The 17106-nt window shown below is 38.5% G+C and overlaps 1 protein-coding gene across 1 annotated transcript; it reads left to right on the top strand.

Annotated features, from left to right (window-relative positions):
- Positions 1 to 428: 428 nt before the first annotated feature.
- Positions 429 to 5524, top strand: LOC143852592 (cytochrome P450 709B1-like). The gene is made up of 5 exons (XM_077362045.1): positions 429 to 726; positions 3205 to 3428; positions 4028 to 4278; positions 4429 to 4804; positions 4980 to 5524. The coding sequence occupies exons 1-5, from the start codon at positions 447 to 449 to the stop codon at positions 5409 to 5411; spliced, it is 1563 nt and encodes a 520-aa protein (XP_077218160.1). The 5' UTR covers positions 429 to 446; the 3' UTR covers positions 5412 to 5524.
- The last annotated feature ends 11582 nt before the right edge of the window (positions 5525 to 17106 follow it).

Here is a 17106-nt window from a genome sequence, read left to right as displayed (position 1 = left end):
AAAAAATTCCATAGAAGACGAGTTAGCCGAACGATATAAAACAAACTTCCCAAGTAAATTTTTTTAAGAATTTTTTCCCAAAATCCAAACAGCCGGCCTTCTAGAAAAGTATTGGGGGTCACATCCTAGACAAGTGTGAAAGCCAGAGATTTTGCTGGCGCTTTGGCATGGGAGATGGGTGACAAACCATGGGATTTTGTTTGGCATATTACTACTTAGTAATGATCCATGCGAGATGGGTGACAAAGCATGAGATTTTGTTTGGCATGTTACTACTTAGTAATGATCTCTCTCTCTCTCTCTCTCTCTCTCTCTATCCACGCATATGGTTACGTCACTACTGTCCATACATAGAGAGCCCCATATGAAATCCAGCCTATAAATACAAGTACAACTCCAAATCATTTATCAAATAATTGAGCTCTCTCTCTCTCTCTCTCTCATCTATGGAGATGAGTTATCTAGGCATATTTCAGGTGGTTTTGGCGGTGCTTCTGATCTCAAGGCTTTGGAAAGTCTTCAATGTTCTCTTGTGGAGGCCTTATAGTTTAAAAAAATGTTTTGCAAAACAAGGAATAAGAGGACCCTCGTACTCATTCATGTCTGGTTCTCTTGAAGAAATCAAGAGTTTGAAGAAGAATGTAGGAGAGATGGTCATGGATATTCACTGCCATGACTTCATACCAAGGGTCTTACCTCACTACTACAAATGGTCCTCACAATATGGTATGTTCACTCTCTCTTCCTTTCTCTTCTCTTGTTATCTTTCAGTATGAAATGGTGAGTTTCATGCCTATCAAAATACAAATTGGGCATCTTCTCTTTTTCCTCTTAATATGGTGGGAACAATGGCCACTATTTAAAATTTGGGCAAGAAATAGAGAGATTTGTATTTATTTTTACTCTAATTTTCCAAATTTGCTACCACATGTGATTATCTTACAATAGTATTTGGGCGTTGATATTTTCACCCCCCTGCAGTACGTATTCGACCCCCTGATAACGTGAACAGTAAGGATGGAAGCCTCACCGTTACCGAATCTTTATTGGGCCTATGAAAGTTAGTCAATGATGCCTTTCTATTGAAACCTATGAAACACAAGTTTTCCTAAACAAAGATAAACGCAAGGGAAGCACTCCTTTTTAGGAGTTTTTAGTTGTGATGATTACAAAGGAAATGATATCACCACTACCGTATTTGATGATGGCACTCCTCACATTATTAAAAAGTAGGGTATGGCCGCACCATAGGATGATCCAAACCGTCCATTAGATGGGCCACAACCTAAATAGGTTCCACAACCTAAATAAGTTGTGCCCCAAAAATCATTTCCATAGGTTGATCTTAACCCTCCGATCTATAGAGGGTTAGGATCAACCCTCTAATATTCAACCCCTCTATAGATCGGAGGGTTAGGATCAACCTATGGAAATGATTTTTGAAGCACAACCTATTTAGGTTGTGGCCCATCTAATGGACGGTTTGGATCATCCTACGGTGCGGGCCATACTGTACCTTTTAATAATGTGAGGAGTGCCATCATCAAAGTGGTGATATCATTTCTCTATTTAAGATTCATTTCATAAATAAATTTTATAATCCAAAAAAATGATGGTAACCAAGAGTAAGACCAAGGCAGAAGAAAACGACAATGAGAAAGCAACATGTGTACAAAAAAAAACTCGCTGGTGAGTTTCCTAGAACAAAGTAACACTCGTACGTCACTTGTGATGGTGGCAACAGCTAAACTAGTTTCCCTAGCATTAGTCAAATCCATCTTAAAAAACATGTTTACTCTCTCTCTCTCTCTCTCTCTCTCTCTCTATATATATATATATATATATATATATATATATATATATATATATATTGAGAGAACATTTCCTACACACTTGTGTAGGTAAGTTACCTACACACTACCTTAAAATACAGTGGGGGCCCACATTGTTTGGGTGATCCAAACAATTCATTTGAATGGTCCTCACATAGATAGGGTGTCCACAAAAAATCAGATCCATAGGATCATCCTAACCATTGTATAAACCTTCACAAATTAGTCCATTTTTTGCTTCTATAGTTTGAATGGTTAGGATGATCCTATGGATCTGATTTTTTGTGGACACCCTATCTATGTGAGGACCATTCAAATGAATTGTTTAGATCACCCAAACAATGTAGGCCCCCACTGTATTTTAAGGTAGTGTGTAGGAAATGCTCTCTCTCTCTCTCTCTCTCTCTCTCTCTATATATATATATATATATATATATAGGACGTACCGTGAGTTTTTTTATAATGGAACGATTCATCTTGTTACGCCCTGACCCCACTGTGTAAATACCACTGTGCGTGACCCACCCCCACAGGGACCCGCCCTTTGGGATGCTGAAAACGCATCTACACAGTAAAGAGAACAACATATATAGCCCTCAAGCTTTCTCTCCTTTTTTCGATGTGGGATCTCACTGTTTTACACTTCTCTAATAGGTTACTGAGAGCACTCTGGGAATTAAAATCACCTTGTTTTGCACCTGTCCATCCTACCTAGTCGCACGCCTCATCCAATACATCAACCCTGCCTTCGCTCTCTTTCCTTTCTCCTTCAAGACCACTAAAACCTCCCTCTCTCTCTCTCTCTCTCTCTCTCTCTCTCTCTCTCTCTCTCTGAATGATAAAGAATTACATTAAAAAGAATGATCAATCTACAACCAGGAGAGGGGAAAGGAAGGAGGAGAAAATCAAACAACTCCAATGTCACCCTATGTCACCCTAGAGGCTCCCACCCTCGCTAGCCTATCTGCCTCACTGTTCACTGATCTTCTAAGATGATAGAAAGAAATGGATACTATGGTTAAACTCACATGGCTATGTTGGGTCTTCACCTTTGAAGGCCCTCGGGTCGTACGGTGTGATAATATTGGAGCAATCTATCCCACCTCTAACCTGATCTTTCTTGCTCGTACCAAGCATGTAGAATTTGACTTTCACTTATGTTCATGATAGTATTGGAGCACTAGATTGTTGATATGAGCCCTAGCCTCTCATGTCACAAAAGGACCACTTTTTGCATGTGGATAAGGTTTTTTACATAGGAATATCATTCAAATGCTCTTCAAAGGACTGTATGATGAGATTATTGAATATGATTATACTTGCAATTTCTCATGCTTCCAGTAATTGATTGTAGTGTAATTTGCCCCCACAGGAGAGAGATTTTTATATTTTTTTGGGACACAACCGAGGATCTGCATAACTGAACCAGAGCTTGCCAAAGAATTGCTGTCAAACAAGTTTGGTTTCTTCACCAAACCCAAGCCAAGGCCTACGCTATTGGCCCTGCTTGGGAAGGGATTGGGTTTTACTGACGGACTCGAATGGGTTAAGCATAGGAGGGCCCTCAACCCGGCATTCAGCATAGACAAGCTTAAGGTCAGATGTTTAATTATTTCCCTTCTTAAGCCTTTTTACATGAATAGGTATTTAAGCACTTGTACTTTTCAATATCAAATAGGTATGCATTTTTTATGGTCTTAATAGAGCACTTTTACAGTTTATTAAGATCTTAATTAAGCTCAAGTCAGATAGTTACGCAGTTTCTTCCTTCCAAACAAGGGAGTGTTGATATCTTTTTTTTTTTTTTTGAATGGCTAGTGTGGGTATCACTTCTGTCTACAAATTCATGAGAAGGTAAAAAACCACAATATTCCATCAACAATATTAAAACCAAATGCCTCAACTTTAATCTAAAGTTTCCAAGCATGTCTGCAGCAAGAACTTGTATTTACTCTAACCACAAAGCTCTCAAAAATACCCTAACCCATTTTCATATTTATTAGAACAGTTACACATAAGTTGTTGGGTCTGTCTTTAATTGGGTCTACATTTGAGATGAAGCTTGAGGCATGAGGAATACGCATTTTCCTTCATAGTAATTATTTCAATCTTAATAATCTGTGACATAATTTAAAGGGAAATGTCCACTGCCAATGAACCTTTTCTGATCCTACGTGTGGCTTTGTATTCGAAAGGTAATGACTAAAGCAATGGCAGCATGCACTTCATCCATGCTTGATAGGTGGCAAGATATGGTGATTCAAGACAAGGGGCACTGTAAAGAAATAGAGATGCATATGGAATTTGAAGAGCTAACTGCAGATATAATCTGCCATACCGCCTTTGGTAAAAGTTTCAATGAAGGAAGGGCAGTCTTTGAGGTGCAGAAGGAGCTTCAAAAATTGGCCACAGCTACTAGTGCTGATGTCTTCATCCCTGGTAGCCAGTAATTACCTCACCCTTTCAAACCCATATGTTAAACAGAGTGCAATATCATGTTGAGCTATGCTTGATTTGCTATTTCAAGCATAGTTTCAACTTTACACTCGACAAGAAATTTATATGATAATAACTTGGAGACATCTTTTGATTGCAGGTATCTTCCTACTAGACGGAACCTTCACAGATGGGAACTCAATAGAAGAGTGAGGAATATATTTAACCACATCATAGAGAGTAGGTTAAATTCTAAGGATCAAAACAGTGCGGATGATCTGCTTGGGTGGATGATGGGAATATCAGATACTGAATCTGATAGGAAGCAAGCGGGCCCAAAGCTGAACATGACGGAGATCATGAATGAGTGCAAGACATTCTTCTTTGCAGGGCATGAGACTACAGCTAATTTACTAACTTGGACTATTTTCTTGTTAAGCGTACACCAGGAATGGCAGGGGAGACTCAGAGAAGAAGTGTTGAGGGAATGTGGGATGGAAATTCCAGATGCAGAAAAGCTCAGCAAGTTAAAATTGGTAAGATTACTTTAACTTTTCTCCTATTTTACAACATACATACAACCCCAACTAAAGATACCCATGTAGGTCAAGAATTATAAAAACACTCTTTTTACCAACACAGCTCCCAAAATACCATGTTTCAATGGTTCTGATTATTTTATACTAAGAACAATTTTGACAAATTTTGTAGGTGAACATGGTTCTTCTTGAAGCCTTGAGGCTCTATGGCCCAGTGATTTTGTTGATCAGAAAGGCTTCAAGAAATATGATGTTGGGGAAATTGATGATCCCAAAGGACACCCATATATCAATTCCACTGCAAATACTTCACAGAAACAAGAAATATTGGGGTGAAGATGCAAATGAATTCAATCCATTGAGATTTGCAGATGGGATCTCAAGAGCAGCGAAACATCCGAATGCTCTAATGCCATTCTCCATAGGTCCAAGAGTATGCATTGGGCAGAATTTTGCAATGTTGGAAGCAAAGACAGTGCTCTCTATGATCCTTCAGAGGTTCTCTTTCACCCTCTCCCCACAGTATAAGCACGCGCCAACAGATAACATCACCCTTCAGCCGAAGTTTGGCCTTCCTGTTATCCTAAGCCCTTTACATGTATAAAACAGGAACAGACTCTTCAGTCTTAAATTGCTTTCATAGCATATGTACTGCTTTCCTCTCTTATATTAGTTATTGATAATATATATAGAAAGCTGCACGTTTTCTCTTCTTTCTTTCCGTTAGCTTATTGCATCTTATTGCATCTTTGATACAGGTATTATGATTTATTTCCGTATTATTTAGTTTCTAGTATTTTTATTTTCATGTTATTAGTTTATAGGATTTTATTTTCTATGTTATTTAGAATTAGGAAAGTTATTTTCTATGTATTTAATTAAAACCCTAAGCCCTCTTAACTAAGCTGTGGTTTTTAAACAACGTATCAAACTGCCCCATTGGAAGGTAATGGAATTTCACAACTTCATTTCACCAAATTTATAAGAATGGGCTAGACAGAGATATTAAAATGGCTTTCAGGATGCCAAGATTTTTGAAAAAATAAAATAAAAATGATCTTGAGGTGAAAGGAACCTTATCTTTGGTGTTTCTCAAAGCAATAGAATGTTCAGAAGATTTGAAGCAATAGAATCAGACTAAAACACCAAGAACTTAGATTAATATATAATATAAAAAAATTGGTCTCAGTCGAGCTTACACATTGAATGTTCTTGAGACCTTGTCGTTGTCGTTTCATAAATCGCAAGGGTTTCAGAAATCATAACCATAGGACTTCTAGCAAAACGGGATTTCGTTTGGAAAATATGTTCCAGCTGCCAACAAGAGTCGCCCCTTCAATGGTCTCCACTAACCGAACGCCATCAACGGTTGCGATGCATCCGATTAGCATTTTTAATACATTTGCCAGACTATACACCCTACTAGCGTTTCTGGCCCATGCTATGCTTGGGTGCAAAATGGTGGCTCCCACCCCATCAAAACATGAGGTGTAAAATGCTTGGCACCACGCTATGCATGGATTTGGGTGGAAATGGTGGGCACAATCCTTGGGACTAAAATGATGACCCCACCAATAAAAAGAGGTATAAAATGGTGGGCCACACCATTTATGAGTTTGGACTTTGGGTGGAGATGGTGGGCCTCACCCCATCAAAACATGAGGGGAAGTGATATATTCGTTCCCTTTTTTCCCTGGCGAGTCCCATCTAGTGTATTTATGAATACCCTTTTACACTACAAGCGGGTGGCCTAGGGAAGAAAAGGGGCAAATATATCATTTCCGAACATGAGCTATAAAAAAAAATTAGGGCAGTGATTTTCCATTCCCTCCCCCCCGCCTAATGGATATTTTCCCCACCTTTAACAGAAATCGTTAACTTTTAAGCCTTTTGAAGTTAACGGTGGCTCCTCCACCCCAGCCTCCCCTTTGTGTATCCTAACGATAACTGTTAAAAGGGGGGGGGGGGGGAGGGGAGAGAGAGAAATATCAAGGAGAGGGGTGGGGGAAATATCACTGCCCAAAAATGATCCAAGAGGAAAAAATCCTAGGTCTAGTAGGCTTGTAATTTTCCTTGAAACCAAGGGAAATTTTAATTTTGAATTTTTTTGAAGGGGGGCCCATGCCATCAAATCATGATGTGTGAAATGGTGGGCCTCACACTATCAAAACATAAAATATAAAATGATTGGCCCCACAATTGGTATTTGCAACACATCAAAGGGTTAAACCTAGACCTGGCAAACGGGTGGGCCGGGCCGGGTATCACCCAACCCATACGGGTCCGTCTGGCACAGGGTGGGTCACAAATTATCCGGAATCTTATGGGGTCACTATTTTGTGAACCTGAACCCCACCCGTATGGGCCGGGTGGACCCGTAGATCACCCAGTTTTTTTTTGTTTTTTTTTTGTTTTTTTATTTATTCACACACTATAATAGGATGATCCAAACCATCCGTGTGATGGGCCATAACATAAATAAGTTGTGCCCAAAAAATCATTTCCATATAGAGGGCTAGGATCATCCTATGATGTGGTTCGTACTTCTGAAAAATACGGGACTATAAGGGTTTACATCATATAAAATCTCGATCATTTGGGTTTTTAAGGGCACCAACGTGTTTACCCAGCCCGGCCCAGTTTTGATGGGACCGGTATGGGCCGGGTCAAATTTCAACGGGTACCTAATTTAGTGACCCAGACCCATAAATTAAGGGAGGGGCGGGTGGACCCGCGGGTCCGGTCACTTTTTGCCTCTAGTTAAACCTTTCAATGTCTCCATTCTCTCAAGGGATTTGCTAGCCACCTTCGCAGTAGCACCTTCGTGCTCCGTCTTTTGCAAGTGATGAAAGCCGCATATGTTCACTTTTGTTTTAGTCATTTAATTCATCTCATCTGTAATGGTTGTCATCACTTGCAAAGGACGAGCATGTAGGTGCTTTATGGGATGGAGGCTAGCAAATCCCTTCTCTCAAAGCATGGAGTTTTGAAAATGCTTCGAAGTAGGTAATTTTGGGGCCGTCGATTCAATCCCTTGTCTCAATTTTTGTCGCCATCGTTTCGATGTCTTGATGTTCTCTCTTACCTTGATTTGTGTATATTTATTTCTCATTTATTATTTGTTTAAGCTTCTGAATGAGAATTGAAAACTATGTTTGAAATTCAATTTCGTTCAAAATGTGATAAATGAGGCATGGGGTGATGAAGCATGTTGTTTGATTAGTTTGGAAAGCCCTCTATGACACTGTTTGAGTTGCAAAAGGGCAGTAATGCATGCATATATTCTGTTTAAACTACAATTTCTACAGTGTATTCATTCAGCCTTCTGTGGTTTTTTAGGTACCCTTTTCTGATTTTGTTTTCTTGTGGCATATGCGAAGTGTAAAAAGCAGGAGTCGCAGGTACTATTTATGATGTCCCTGGGATTGTAGCCAGGGATCGTCAACAAACCTTAGCTATTCGTTGCATCCTTGGAGCAGCTTTCAAACAACGTATAAGCTATAGGATAAGCTTAGAGAAATGTTCATTTGCTTTGGGTTCTCCAATCATCCTGGTCTATGGATTTTATGCCTTGCTCATTAAGGCCCTGTTTGTTTTGGATTTTGAGAAACAGTTGTGAGTCCAAAACTGATTATTGGACTCAAATTTACGTTTAATTTTGAGTCCAATAATCTGTTTTGGACTCACAATCAGTTCTCAAAATGCAATACAAACAGGGCCTAACTATTTTGGTGATTAATTTTGAGTCCAATAATCAGTTTTGGACTCACAATTGGTTCTCAAAATCCAAAACAAACAGGACCTAACTATTTGTGCTGAACTGACAAGGGATTTCATGTTATTGTCGAGAAACGGTATTCAAATTTTAGTTGGTCATGGTTGCCCTAGCATAGACACAAAGGTGGTTTTTTTCTGCAAAGCTATTGAGAATCCATGTCCATCTTAATGAAGGACATGTATGTATCACATCCTTTACATTGAAGGTTTCAATATCAGCATATATCTTCCTCTTTTTGGACCGCGGTTTTCTTGTGGTGGGAATGTTTGGGAAGTTTTCGTGTTGTATTATTTGTTATTTGATCCTTATTTATATGAACCATTATTATTGCATTCTTGAATCGCATAAATTTTTTTATTTGATTAGGGTTAAGCCCTCCCTCATCAAATGATTGTCCAAACCATGGTTTAAAAACTTAACTGAGTTTAAGGTGCCAAGTTTGAATTGTAAGGTTTAGACGCCAGCCGTCAACTTAATAAGATTATATGATGTTTCTTCATAATTTTATATTTATTATGTCTAAAGTACCTCTTAATTTTTTCATATTTATTCAGTATACTTCATAATTATTCAATGTGATTAATATAACAGTATGTTTATTGTGAAACTATAAAAGAAAAAAGAGGAATGCTATCTTTAGATCCACAAACTTGAAATTGCAGGGATGTTCTTTTTCATATTGAATATATCATGTCATAGGGACCAAACAGATGGCCTGGTCTTTAGGTGAATTGGGGGGGTTCAGTCTGCTAAACTACATGTGTGCACCTGTAGTTAGTATTTCCTCAAGTTCACAATCATAGGTAATTGTTTTATAGTGTTATAATTCCTAAATATAGTTAGGAAAAATGAATAGATAGTCTTTGAGAAATGTTTAGGAACTTGAATCGATTTGCCTTGATGCAGCAAGTTAGAGTCGAATAGACTGAAACATGAGGGGAACCATCCCATTGGCCAATTTTAATCTAAATTTGGAGCAAACTTTGATCAAGTTCAAGGTAAGTATTTATAGCTTTTATGTTGGTTGAACACCTAAATGCTTGATCTTTCCATTTGAGGTACCAAGCCAACTTGTTCCTAACAAGGCTGCATTACGTTCAGTTTGAATATAACATGGCAACTCTTGCTCTGCTCGGACACAAAGCAACAATCTCAATACAACGATATGAACATGATACCAAGCAAGAAGTCTATAACTAACACAATCTGTTTTTTTTATTGTACAAAATTTTCGATTAATCAAATTCAATAATTCACAATATTTGAATTGACAAGAATTGAGCCGCATTGTGTTACGGAAAAATATTTTAATTTTCCATTAACCAATGTGCCTAACTATGTGACATCGAATCAAGCGGTCTCATTACACTACTCTAAACCAATATTTTTTAATATTGTATAGTTCATCGAAGATAATCTCATAATATTTTAGTCAAGTTAGATGCTATTCGAACATTCCAACCTCTAATCATGTAGTTAATCCGCTGCAATAACAAACATTTTTGTTTGCTTGCGAGATAGAAATAATATCCTATGGTTGAGGTTAGTCTGGATAATCACATTCTGATCTCCTGACAGTTACCTTAGCTGATAATTGGAAAATTTCAATGACAGGGCTGAAAATTATGGGCCACTTGGATCTACCCAAAAAACAAACAAAAACAATCCATGAAAAATGAAATTCAAAGTTCTACAAGGGTTGATATTTTCCTACAAAATAGAGAGAAAATTCTATGAAAGTTCATTTCTACTCATTTACATCAAAAGCTCTAACCCTAGGGCTCCATCAATGGGGTTATATCTAAAGTGTCTGGTTGACAATTCCTTGCCTCAATGATCTAAGGTCGCTGATTCATTAATAATATCATTGAACTCTTTTTCTTTTCTTTTCTTTTTGAAATGGCAAATAATATTGAATAAAAGAGGGGGCCTCTAGAAAGGAAAACCCAAGAATACAGAAATAAAAAAGAATCAGAAAAAAAAAAAAAAAACAACGCAAAGGACACCTTAGAAATCTTTCCCTTGATTTTTGGCCTTTTTCTCCATGAAAATGGCGAAACTACCCCTCTCGTGCCTGTGGCATGTGGGGATTTGTTAGGTTATACTCTTGGTTCCACTCTCGGTTTCCATAGCAGCACTCTTTATGAAATAAGGACATATTAGTCATTTTCCATAAGATTGATGATTTTAGAGCGTTGATCATGCCATAAAAATCTGTTGAGATTATCTTCAATCCATTGATTTTTCACACCTCTGAATCTTTACTGATGAGATCTCCATTTGGTGTCGGACCTGGGCCACTTGGCCATCCTATGATGGCCTATCGGATCAACAATCCCCCTCACAAAAATGAAAAAATGTGCCCCCCACGCACTAAGTCGTTTTAAATGCTATTTCAAACGGTACGCCAAACATTAGAATAAACTAAACAACGAGTAAAGTTAAAAATAAACAAAGGGGTGCTGTTATATAGAGAGAGAGAATATCAGCTCCATTGGGTCTATTCATACCGTATAATCCCACATCGCTTGAAGAGAGAAATTTGTAGCCATGTTTCACAGTAATAAACAAGTAAATTCTTATGAGTTGAGCAATGAAGAAATTTGGAAAACTGTGGTGGTTGGTTATCACTCATATCATCTCTTCAGATGAAAAATGCGCATTTGAGCTGTTCTTTCTTTTTTAGTCATTTCAAATCTGTAGCTCTAATGGACAGCTGAGAAAATCCATGTCAATTTTAAAGTCGGTTGAGAAATTGAATTCGGTTGCACTTAGTGATGTGGATCTATTTAAGGGCCCTTCTTCGGCTCTTGCACCTATCATTCTCTTAAAATATCAAGTTCTAAATAGGAGGCTAAGAAAAAATGAAAAATTTCAACATAAGTAAAGATATTTATTGAAAATGTGATTTAATGATAATATTTCAGTAATTAACTCTAAAAATACACTGCTCTCGATCATTGAATTCTTTGATTTTGTGTATAATTCAATCTGAAAAACGCTTTACCGCCTGACTCTAACCGTTAAATATTCTTAGATTGATTCACGTTAATGTACAAATAAACGTAGCATGTTTAATAAATAATGAAATGTTAATGTGCAAAATAAATGAAGCATATTTAATAAATAATCAAAGTTTACATTTACAAGGTTTTAAATAACACCTAATTTTCTCAATTATCTATTGTATAGATAAAACTGAATGTTTTGGAAAATAATCAGTTTTGGACTCAGTCGGTTCTCAAAAGCCAAAGGCCACAACAGATTGTGAGTCCAAAAGTGGTTATTGGACTCACTTGGTGATCCAAGAACTACTAAGAGTTGGGGGTTCCATGTGAAAGAAATAATCCCACATTGGATATGTGAAAGGATGTAGATGGGCTTATAAGGATTCGGGCACCCTCCCTCTAACGGCTAGCTTTTGAGGGTGAGATCTACCCGGGACCAAACAAGCGGTATCAGAGCAGGTCTGCCTCCGAGGGTGGAAATATCCCTCGAGGAAGATCTCGGTAACTCCAGTATGTCTCCAAGGACGGAAAAATCCCTCGGGGAAGATCTCGTAGTTCCCACGATGTTGCACCTGCGTGGATGGGTGAGATTGTCGACGTTGCTTCCATGTGGAGGGGTAGATTGTTGAGGGTTCCTTGTGAAAGCAATAAACCCACATCGGAATGTGAAAGGATGTGGATGGGCTTATAAGGATTTGGGCACCCTTCCCCTAACGGCTAGCTTTTGAGGGTGAGCGATGTGGATGGGCTTATAAGGATTTGGGCACCCTTCCCCTAACGGCTATCTTTTGAGGGTGAGTTCTACCCCGATCCTAACATAAAGTACGCTCTCGCGGCCGCATCTTGAACATGTCAGCACAATGCCTCAATCAAATGAGGGTTTTTATGGAATTTTTGCCCAAATTTGGGTTGATGAAATGGACCAGATTTTGATTCCGCATGATCTTTACTTGAATGGCTGGATTATGCCCTACCAGATCAACGGCTACCAATAGCCGCGTGTTAGATCAACGGCTACCAATAGCCTCTTGATCAGGTGTAGTTATGGGTTACCACACGTATTGTCTTCCCAGATGAGAATTAAGAGTTTGAGATTTTTTTTATATGTTTTTTCTATTTCAAATCTGCCGTTCTAGATGGACGGCTGAGGAAAAAGATTAAGCTGGTGGGAAAATGTGAGAGCAAGACAAATAGTGCGGGGCCTGCCACAATGGATTGTTAAGATCTAACAAAGCAGACACGTGAACGGTTGCGATTTGCCAATGAAACACAAGGTATTAAAATGATAAGCACACCCCCCTATACGGACTTTCTTCCGACACACGATCTATGGCGCGTGCGAGAATAAGAAAAGAAAATATGTTTGTCGGATGAGAGCAAGACAAATAACAACTTCCATGTCTTTTCATGCAGAGGAAACCAAAAAAAAAAACCGCGTCTTAGTCAGACTCACGTTACCATATCTTTGACCTTCTTTCTCGAAGATCCGATTCTACTATTTCTATTGAGGCTTCCCCTACTACCCCGTACATCCTGATCCGGCCCGACCCGTACTGAGTACGTATCAAAACCTCGTATCCGTATTTCTCCTACGTCATACGTGCTCTTCCTCGACACTTTGCACTAAATTTCGACTGTACGCAATAAAAAATCGACACGTAAGGGGTACGTCCCTTGTAGTAAGTAAACGCGCGGTTACCGTACGGCAGTTACATTGTTTTACGGCATCATTTCAGCACTCGACACGTAGAGAGAGTACACGGGTCACATCGATCGGCTAAGATTTCGACACGTCACCTATATATATATACTTAGGTCTCCACGTGAAAAAATAATAATAATAACGTTTGGAAAATAAAATACTTTATTATAACCACACTCTCTTGTTTCAATAATGGCACTCCGTAGGAGCGAGTTTTTTAAAAATGGTGAGGACCACATGGCTTGACGATCTACAAACCGTTCATTTAAGGGCCCACAGCTTAATACTATGGGCCCAACATTTTTGGATGATTTAAACCATTCATTTCTTGGTCCCCCAAACCCTTGCTCCAAAAATATTCATAAGATGATCCAAACACTTGTGATGGGTGGCCTTACAAAAATTTACTTTTTAAAAAGTACGGTACGGCCAACTCCATAAGATGATCCAAACCTTCCATTTGTTGGTTCACAAGGTAAATAGGTTGTGTCCCAAAAATCACATATATCCATAGGATGATCCTAATCTGATCAATTGAAGTTTCCATAATGTGCAGTCCCTCTATAGATCGGACGGTTAGTATCATGTTAACCTATTTACTTTGTATCCCAACAAATGGACGGTTTGGATCGACTTATGGAGTGGGGGGTACTGTACATTTCGAAAAGTACGGGTTTGTACGGGCACACTAGTATAATTTCTCATTTCACTGAAATACAACGCGCAGCTGTGTCATGTTTGAAGCATGGTTTTAAATTTCGGTTTCAGTATGTATTTTGGCCTCGCCAAAACTGAAATTTCGGCTGAAATCACAAAATTTTGGCTGAAATCCGGTAAAGAATAAAAAAAGGGTGATGATATCTTCACCCCTGCATTACATGCACGCTCCCCTTTTGACTTGATTTGACCTGATTTGAGGTGAAAACTTTCACGTCAAATCAGGTCAAAAGGGGAGCGTGCATGTAATGCAGGGGGAGTGAAAATATCATCTCCCTAAAAAAAATATTTTATTCATTACAAAATTTGGTGGGCTGAAATTTCGAAAAAATACCATATTATTTAAAAAAAAATCATTCTCGAAACTTCAGCCGAATGACCGAAATTTGTCCGAAATTCAGAAAATTTGCAAAACACGAAATTTCGGATTTTGCCAAATTTGGCCGAAATTTAAAACCACGGTTTGAAGTATAGCATGCCATTTTCAAAACAAGAAACAAAGGAGTGTGAATATCATTTTCCAGAAAAAAATATGTTTCCATCAGTGCTTACATGGCAAACAGTCTCCACGTGTCACGTCACGCATGCCAAAGAAACAGGTCCTGTGATTTTCAAGTAATGCCAAATTTATCTACGTGGCAGATTAATATTGCGTAGTTCTCGGCCGCTGATTTGTTTCATGTTAATGTGAAACCTGTAGATTAGACATCAGAAATCTTTTCAAGATTTTTCTTTTTCTTTTTCTCAACATGGTTTTGGCCGTTTTTCTTTGGCTTTTTTTCTTCTCATCTCACCACCTCTCTTTTTTATTTTGGTAGGACCATATATTTGATCATTTCATTTGTAAGCGTGGCTCATTCAAGTGGGCCCTGTTGAACAAAATTAGTCCAAAAAGTGCACACATGGCACGTGTACAGTGGAATTATTCCAAAAAGTGTAGACACGTGTGCCACAATCAGGATAATTGCACTAACTCACCTTGTCTTTTCTTTTTAAATTGGCCATGGATAGCTGGTCACTACTTGCATCTTGATAGTCATCTGAATTTCATGGTATAATGAGGAATTTCATATAATTTTGAAAGAGAATAAGATGAATTAAATGAATAAGACAAAATCTGTTGAAAAGTGAGTCTACGGGGCTGCTCTCTCATGCAGCAACAGGCTATCAAAATGCAAACAACGATGGTCCTAGCAAATCCCATGATTGACAGCTTAAGCTTTTGGGGTAATGGATTGTTTCGCATGGTATCCATGGTTTTAAATTTCGACCGAAATCCGAAATTGCCAGTCCGAAATTTTGGATTTTCCGACACCGAAATCGACCAAAACCGAAACGGTCATTTATTTCGGTCGAAATTTCAGTTTTTCCGAAATTTGACAGAAAAAACTGTTTTTTTATATTAATTTAATATTTTACCGAAATTTCGAAATTCCAGGGTCCGAAACCGGTACCGAAACCAAAATTTTAAACCTTGATGGTATCAAAGCAAGGTTCGCGGCCGGTACTGTTCGGACTCACTCTCAAAAGCTAGCCACTAAGAGGAATGTGCCCAAGTTCCAATAAGCACATCCTCATCTCTTTTACCGTTTATCTAAGCGATATTAATTCACAGGGAGGAATTCTAGACTGAAGCGAGCCCTACAAAAAAAAAGGTGAAAGGGCTCTCCTATTGGCTGCACATCACATCATGCATTAATAACGGCTGAAAAGTCAAACATGATGGTGATGTGCAGCCAATGGGGGAGCCCTTTCACCTCTTTTTTGCAAGGGCTCCCTTCAGTTTAGACTTCCTCTAATTACAAGTGATATAAACATGAGCACTGCTAATTTCATCACTCACCCAAGAATTCTGTGCCCCAATCAAGGGGTTTATTTTATTAGTATTAGTTATATTGCATAATAAATAATATTTTTAAAACTATTGATATTTCCACACTCTTTTCTAGAATTTCCAACCCGACTATTTCTCTTTTGCCTCCATTTCCATCACTTTTGTTTGTCTTTTCCTGAAAATGAAGTATTTTTCATGAAAAGATGGACAGAGGCGTGGAAATATCATTTCGCAATTTACGAATGATATATGAATGCAGTTTGTTGTTACTTTGCAATTTCTATTATTTACTCTATCGAAAGGAAATGTGCTGATTCATGTGAAAAAAGATTGCCATGTTGATTCATAATTTTGTGTTGAGAGGCCAGGGATCGATCTGGGCCCTCTACTTGTGGTCCCACCTTAGATCGCCCGTACAAAAATTTGATCAACAATGCAGGCGGTCTCCTATTTTTTGTTTCTCCTTACAATTGGTTTGCAGGCTCTTTGTTAATGATTAGATCGTCCGATCAGAGCATTTGTTGATCAAGGGTGATGCAAGGTAGCCCCACCACATGAATGGACTAGATTGATCCAGATGGGACCCAAATATGATCATATTGTATCATATTATGAGTCAATCCCTTGGATACACTAATTTCAAGAGTAAAACAATGGGTGAATTTGAAATCTTCTTTTCATTTTAACATAAATATGTTGTGGATTTAGAGAATAATACGGCTAACCAGACTTCTGTTGAGAAACAGAAACAATCAAACAAACAATGTTAGTGAAACCTTTTCCGATACGGCGAGATGAGGTACGGACTTTGTCGCTCTCTTTAAGGTGAATTTGCGCCTCTGCGGAAATTAATTCCGATGCAGCAGATTACTCGCCCCAATCACCCTCAGGATACAACAGCCCAACGCACCGTCGATCTCCAAGAACTGCACGATCTCAGAGATTCGAACCCCCGAACACTCTGATTGTCCAACAAAATACGTAAAATAAAAGAAGAAGAAAGAAGTCTCTGTTTACAGTAAAATAGAAAAAGCAAGAAGAAAACAGTAGTCACATCGATTAGGTACGCCGGCTTACCCGAGTACTGCGCGATTTACCCAGTTAATGACGTTCCAGTAAGCCGGCTTACCCAGGTACGCTGGCTTACCTAAACAATAACGGTGAAGGTAACAGCGAAGGTAAAGGGAAGTTAAATGGACAGTAACAGTAACAAAAATTAAAATGTAGGAGAAGGAAAAACCTTGACTCACACGCGCGGCC

The sequence above is a fragment of the Tasmannia lanceolata genome, unplaced genomic scaffold (genome assembly GCF_043159265.1).
Source record: "Tasmannia lanceolata isolate RefF3 unplaced genomic scaffold, GAP_Taslan_0.1 ptg000019l, whole genome shotgun sequence".
Lineage (NCBI taxonomy): Eukaryota > Viridiplantae > Streptophyta > Magnoliopsida > Canellales > Winteraceae > Tasmannia > Tasmannia lanceolata.
The sequence above is the reverse complement of the archived record's forward strand: the minus strand, read 5'-3'. Positions and strand labels throughout refer to the sequence as shown.

Bases quoted from the DNA above. Each gene is read 5' to 3' on its own strand.
- LOC143852592 (XM_077362045.1), top strand. From the start codon at position 447: ATGGAGATGAGTTATCTAGGCATATTTCAGGTGGTTTTGGCGGTGCTT. The intron at 727-3,204 runs GTATGTTCACTC...TTGCCCCCACAG, and splicing joins CAAATGGTCCTCACAATATG to GAGAGAGATTTTTATATTTT. The intron at 3,429-4,027 runs GTCAGATGTTTA...TGTATTCGAAAG, and splicing joins TCAGCATAGACAAGCTTAAG to GTAATGACTAAAGCAATGGC.